The 7,241-nt window shown below is 40.1% G+C and overlaps 1 protein-coding gene across 2 annotated transcripts; it reads right to left on the reverse strand.

The window, feature by feature from the left end:
* Nucleotides 1–546: 546 nt before the first annotated feature.
* LOC143478249 (uncharacterized) lies at nt 547–7,021 on the reverse strand. Of its 2 annotated transcripts, XM_076977222.1 has the most exons (9): nt 6,432–7,021; nt 6,091–6,209; nt 5,877–5,999; nt 5,640–5,705; nt 4,929–5,017; nt 2,514–2,619; nt 2,112–2,217; nt 1,458–1,531; nt 547–1,379 (listed from the first exon to the last, which is right to left on the reverse strand). In XM_076977222.1, the coding sequence occupies exons 1-9, from the start codon at nt 6,976–6,978 to the stop codon at nt 1,287–1,289; spliced, it is 1,323 nt and encodes a 440-aa protein (XP_076833337.1). In that variant the 5' UTR covers nt 6,979–7,021; the 3' UTR covers nt 547–1,286. The 2 variants fall into 2 exon arrangements, with proteins under 2 accessions (XP_076833337.1, XP_076833338.1); XM_076977223.1 differs by lacking the exon at nt 2,112–2,217.
* Nucleotides 7,022–7,241: the final 220 nt, after the last annotated feature.

The raw sequence follows: 7,241 nt of genomic DNA on the forward strand, positions 1-7,241 counted from the left end.
ATTTACATTACTGTAAACAGTCAGGATCCACAAATGGTGTGAGTGAAACAAGTATTCACTAATAAATAAAACAAGCTTTGATTCATTTGTGTGAGTGCGAGAGACCAGCTTCTGTAGGGGGGGAACATTTTCAGATAGGCAGAATAGCTTGTCTAGATCCGTTCCCCTGCCATATTTACATTACTGTAAACAGTCAGGATCCACAAATGGTGTGAGTGAAACAAGTATTCACTAATAATTAAAACAAGCTTTGATTCATTTGTGTGAGTGCAAGAGACCAGCTTCTGTAGGGGGGGAACATTTTCAGATAGGCAGAATAGCTTGTCTAGATCCGTTCCCCTGTCATATTAACCTTCCTGTACACAGGTGGAATGTCTCTCCCATTGAAAGCACAGAAAAGTATTTTTCAATACACATAGTAAGGGTAAGCATGTGTAACTAACAAATCAAGGGGGGGCAGGTGACACAAACGCAAGTTATTCAAATAATTTATTAAATAAAGGAAACAAACACTAAACAAAGGAGAGCAAACAAGTAAGGGGATGAGTAGACTGGGGAGAACATGCAAGGACTAGATAGGAAAACAACCAACTAAACCTACCAGGACAGAATATAAACATACTACAACAAACGCTTGGGATAACGTGAACACCATACGAACAGGATCAGACTACGCACGAGCATAAGGGCTAAGACATCAGTAACACAGGGAGCACCATACAAACATACAGTAAACTCACACTAGCAGTAGCACAATATCCAGAACCACTGAACACCAGACAGAAAAACGGGACAGAACAAGATAGAATATGAACTACGTACACATGGGCAGAGATACACTAACCGAGGAAACAGAGAGGGAACTACAATGGCGAAACCAAACTTACTAGGGGTAACACGGACAATGGACTAACCGAATGAACAAACAAAGAGAAACACGAACCCAAAACCAGGAAGATGAAACGGGACAGACCAGATCAGCACGTGAAAGCAGCGACAGTAAGGTACAGGTTACTGAACGAGAGGAATAAACCAGCACGGGGAGAACGGACACAGGGGAAACACAAAGACCGACACAGGGGAGTAAAACTGAGGGGAATATTTACTGTGAACAGGAAGGAGAAACGAGACGCAGGTGAAACCATTTGGGCAGGGGTGTGACAAACAGAATGGAAAACAAGGTAACAGGGCAGGGCTAGGGCAGACGACACAGGACTGGGAAGGAGGGCGGAGCTGGACATGACAGTAATTTTAATCAGTAAAACAAATTATTTACATGTTCACATTCAAATGCATGCTGTGCATACATAGTCATTGTCCAGTGGTGGATTTTTCACACAGGTGGTGTGGAACCACCTTCCACATCTGTCACAAGCAATCTGTGTAGGATATTCATTTGTTGAAAGTCATGTTCAAAATAAAACATTATTTGACATTATTTTGACATTATTACTTACCCACAAAGTTTCTGCAGTTAAGTCATCATGTGCTTCCATCTCCCCACAGAAGTGACATAGGCTGCTAATGTCATCTAATGAAATAAACAATTTTAATGTCCATATATATTTTGAATATTTGCAACACAATTCTTTTTAATTATTAATAGTTTATCTTATGAGGATGTGATTTATTTAAACTATATTTAAACATGTGCATATGAATGTGCATGAAACATTGCACATTCCTGTAACGTTGGCGGGTGAGAGCAAGGATGAGACACGGATCCTGCTTTGCAGCCAACGTAACTGCTTTATTATACACTTAACACAGCAACACACACATGACGGGCACACTAAAGACAACGACAAGCACTCGACACTGCGTTTACGCACATTAAATAGACAGACCACATAAGCCCAGAGTGATTACGAGACGAGCCACACGTGGGACGGATGAACACACGCAGACACAACCACACCCACGAGGATCCACAGACGCAGATGGCAAGACGCAGACGACGTAAACACACGCCCACAGGGAAGGGTCCGGAGCTGAAGCGTGACAATTCCAAGTATTGCCAGGTTATTAAAAATGTGTATATGTAATTCCTTCACCCTAGTCGTAATTGAAAATACATTTTTTAAACTCTGTTCCAATTTACCACCACATACCAGACTCACGCAGCAGTGTGGTTGCCATTTCCCATCTCAGTACATCTACTGAGCTGCATTCAGCTGCAAACATCATGGGCTTTGCAGCCAATACTTGCTCTGCAAACTAAATGAATTTAATGAGACTATAGGCACATTACTTAAATCAAAGTGACAAAACTGATTTGAGTTCATCCAAAAAAGTAAATAATTATCTATCTTTCTACAGATTAATGTGCAACAAGTAATTATTACTCTTCCTTTAATTCATCTTTGTTCAATTACTTACATTTTTGTCAAATAAGAAACCTAAATGTCTAAGCCAATTGTAGTCATTGAAAGCAATATTACGATGATCAAACAATGGTAATTAATTTAACAACAAGACTATTTTGGTAAATTAGCAGAAAATTCAAGGAATACCTTCAGTGCAAAAACGCCACATGATGTGCCATCTTGTTGGAGAGGATGGGGGAGTGTTTCGCACCTCCACCTTGAGACTGGCATCCCTTTTTTTCTCATGAAGGCTCTGAAATTATATAAATATATACTGCTCAAAAAAATAAAGGAACACTAGAATAACACATCATAGATCTCAAAATATTCCAGTTGAAAATCTTTATTTATTACTTAGTGGAATGCATTAAAAACAACATAACAAAAAATTATCAATGTAAATCAAATCATCCCATGGAGGTCTGGATTTGGAATCATACTCAAAATCAAATGACAGGCTGATCCAACTTCAGTGGAAATTCCTCGAGACAAGTTAAAATCTCAGTTGGAGTTAGAGTCTCATTTGTGTCTGTGGCCTCCACGTCCCTGTATGACCTCCCTATAACGTCTGGGCATGCTCCTGGTGAGGTGGTGGATGTTCTCCTGAGGAATCTCTCCCCAGACCTGGATTAAAGCATTAGTCACCTCCTGGACAGTCTGTGGTACAACGTGGCATTGGTGGATGTTGTCCCAGATGTGATCGATTGGATTCAGGTCTGAGGAACGGGCGGGCCAGTCCATAGCATCAACGCCTTTATCATGCAGAACTGCTGACACACTTCAGCCAAATGAGGCCTAGCATTGTCATGCATCAGAAGGAACCCAGGGCCCACTGCATCAGCATGATCTCACAATGGGTCTGAGGATCTTATCCCGGTACCTAATGGCAGTGTGGTTACCTCTGGCTAGCACATGGAGGTCTGTGTGGCCCTCCAAAGAAATGCCTCCCCACACCATTACTGACCCACTGCCAAACCAGTCATGCTGGAGGATGTTGCAGGCAGCAGAACGTTCTCCACGGCATCTCCAGACTCTGTCACATCTGTCACATGTGCTCAGTGTGAAGCTACTCTCATCCGTGAAGAGCACAAGGCGCCAACGGCGAATCTGCCAATCTTAGTGTTCTCCGGTAAATTGTTGGGCTGTAAGCACAAGCCCCACTTGTGGACGTCAGACCCTCATACCACCAACATGGAGTCTGTTCCTGACAGTTTGAGCAGAAACATGGATATTAGTGGCCTGCTGGAGGTCATTTTGCAGGTCTCTGGCACTGCTCCTCCTGTTCCTCCTTACACAATGGAGGAGTTAGTGGTCCTGCTGCTGGGTTGTTGCCCTCCTTCGGCACCCTCCATGTCTGCTGGTGTACTGGCCTGTCTCCTGGTATGTGCTCCATGCTGTGGACACTGTGCTGACAGCGTGATGATGTAGACATACACATCACCCATAAAGGTTGATGTATGGACATATTATGCTTATACTTACCTGTGACTAGTCTGTACTTGGTGGGCCAAAAAGAAGTTCAGGACTCAGGCTTTTACTTACCTGGACAGGTGTAACCTCTGCAGAAGAGGAGGGATGTACATAAAATGTAGAAAACGGAATTTTTTTTGTGCATATGTGAAGGAGACTCAGACAGCGAAGTCATGACATGCAAAGAAGTAATCAAAGGTGTTTATATGAATATGTATTGATTGAAATTGGAATTTTTTATATTCATTGTCCATGTATTGCCTGTTACATGAATTGAATTTTGTTGGGGAGGGGCTGATCAAGTATAAAAAGGTGCAACTGGCCTAAAGGGGATGTTTTTTACTAGCCCCAAGGGCAGGCTAGTGTAAGGCTATGTGAGATCCATATGACTTTGCAGTCATTGATCATGATGCTCATGAGTTTGTTTTATACCGTTTTATTTGTTGTTCAGTGCACACTTTGTAAATATGTAAATTTCTGTGTGGGTGTCCTATGAATAAATGTGAAAATACAATCAATCTTCAACTCTTGTATGAACAACTTATTCCTGACCACAAGACCCCTTGCCCGACACTACCCATAGAGTGCGACTCTCAACTTCTGCACACTTCAGGGGTTTTTGGCTTTATCACAGACAGACACAGCAAACCTTCTTGCCATAGTTCACATCGATGTGCCATCCTGGATGAGCTGCACTATCTGAGCAACTTCTGTGGGTTGTAGACACCACATCATGCTACCTCTACTGAGAGAACTGACAAAATGCCAAAGTGACCAAAACATCAGCCAGAAAGGATGAGACCAGAGAAAAGGTCTGTGGTCCCCACCTGCAGAACCTCCTTTATAGGGGGGGTCTTGTTAATTGTCTCTCATTTCTAACTGTTGTCTGTCCCATTTGCACAACAGCAGCTGAAATTGATTCATAGTGTTGCTTCCTAACTGAATAGGTTGGTTTCACAGAAGTGTGGTTGACTTGGAGTTACATTGTGATGTTTACGTGTTCCCTTTATTTTTTTGAGCAGTGTATTTGCAAAGTGACATTTTATACATTTAATGTTATATTATAGTGTAGTGTAATAAAGAAATATTTACCTAGTTCTCTCCAAACAATGTCTCAGCTTCAGTTTTGATTCACCCATTGAGTCAAGGAGAATGGTCTTTCTCTCATTAGGGTAGATGACCTGCAGTACAGGGTTAGTAAATGGATGATTGATGTTTCCAAAAGGAAAAAAAAGCAATCAGCATTCATTTCAAAGTAATGCCTGAAGTTTTAGAATTACTTTGGAAATAGAGTGAGTGTATAAACAGCACTTTTCTACAGTTTCTTCACAGTCATTAAGGGAAATAGGCACAGATCTACACTACACTGCATAATCAAATGCAATTGGACATATTTGACATTTGGATGACATTCCATTCTGAATCCATAGGCATTACAATGGAGTTGGCCCCTTTATTTCATTATTCTGAGAAGATTTTGGTGTTTGCCTTTGGGAATTTTTCCAATTCTTCTAGAAGAGCATTTGTAAGGTCAAACAGTGATATAGGACAAGAGGGCCTGTCTCACAATCTCCATTCTAGTTAATCTCAAAGGTGTCTGATGTGGGTCATCACAGCTCTGCCACACAACACAAGGCTAATATATAATACATTAACGTATAGAAAACAGCAAGACATAAAACAGTATATAAATAGTAACCATACAATAAAATAATAAGTTTTAACCAAGAATTAATGTGTCTCTGGACAAAAATGTGTATCTGTTATGAGAGGCTCAGTGATGCCATTACAACACATACTTACAACCAGAAACCAGTGATGGTGATCATTTACCACACCCAAGATGATCTTGTATCTTGATGGATCCCACTGTTGAAATCAAGATACTTTATTATTAATAATAATAATAATAATAATAATAATAATAATAATAATAATAATAATGTGTTAAGACACTTTTATGTATTACACTGGCTGTTTGAGAGCTTATCCTGTCATATAATTATAGTTAACTGAAACATTGATCCTCTGAACTGATACCTTGATTCTCTGAAATTTGGAATTCCAAATTGCTGTCATGGCAAAGGAATCCACAAGGAATGCTTCTTCCTCACAACACTTGTTGTGTTCTTTAACCAAAATTGTGAGATAAGCGTTGATTACCTGTTGAAAAAAAAACAAATAAGCTTTTACTACATGCCAGACATAACCACAACAGTAGAAATATCATGATTGATTCAAGAACAGTTCATACCTCACTTTCCAGTTCTTTTCCGGGGCAAAATCTCTCAATATCTGAGTAAAATATTTTGTATGGGCCTACTTTGGACAGCAGGACATAGCAATTTTTCCCAGACCAGGCTTCTTGTACAGCTATGCAGAATAACAAGATAAGTCACATGGCTTGAATCGTACAATTTATATGTCTTAAACACAAGATTTAATATATAATATAACGTTTCACCTTAGATATATATGTTCTTTTAAATATTTTAAATCATTCATAATTACCAATACCTTAACTTTATTTTGGTTCAATGCATTTTGTTACAATGCCTGTTGTTACAAGTGCAATTAACTGAAAAGTCAACTTACAGTTATGAATTCTGTCCGAAGTGTTTCTAATATCAACACCAGACTGTACTGCCTGTGCAGTGCTTTCGTCAGCTGCAGGCAACGGGCTTGATGACTCTCCTTGGACAGTAAGATCTTGATCTGCTGCAGGCAACGGGGTTGATGACTCTCCTTGGACAGTAAGGTCTTGATCTGCATCGATCAGTGAGGTAGACAGTCCTTGCAGTGCTGTGTTCTCCTCGACTGTACTTGAAGCAGAAAGGCGTGTCTGCACTTTGGAGGAGTGAATTCTGTGAGGCACATGAGGCACATCCTCTCTGTAGTGCTTGAGCAAATCAATATTGATTTTTTTAAATTCGACTCCCTTGTCATCAATAATGTCTGCACTCTTTCCCTCAATGGCAGTTACGGTGAAGGGGCCAAGCCATGATTTCTCCTGTTTGCCACCTTTTCTCTGTGGTTTTCTTGCATTGAACCTCAACACTCTGTCATCCACATAAAAATGTGGACTCTGCTGTTGTGGAATTTTCTTTTTTTCTTGTTTCCTTTGTTCTTTTTCTTTGATCATCTCATCAAAATTTTCCCTCAACTTTATGGCCCTGGAAATAGTTTCTTCACCAATAACTGATTCCATACTGTTGTCCACCTTTGTAATTTGAGAAATAGGAATAAAATACATATGTTCAAATTTTATTATTCCAATACAATCTACAAATATATAAAACATGTAGACAAGAGCTTTTGTAATAATGACAGCCACTAAAATACCTCATAGATTTCTGGGACTTCGCAAGGGTAGCGTGCCTCAACACCAAACAGCATGAAGAATGG

The sequence above is a fragment of the Brachyhypopomus gauderio genome, chromosome 16 (assembly GCF_052324685.1).
Source record: "Brachyhypopomus gauderio isolate BG-103 chromosome 16, BGAUD_0.2, whole genome shotgun sequence".
Taxonomy (NCBI): Eukaryota; Metazoa; Chordata; class Actinopteri; order Gymnotiformes; family Hypopomidae; genus Brachyhypopomus; species Brachyhypopomus gauderio.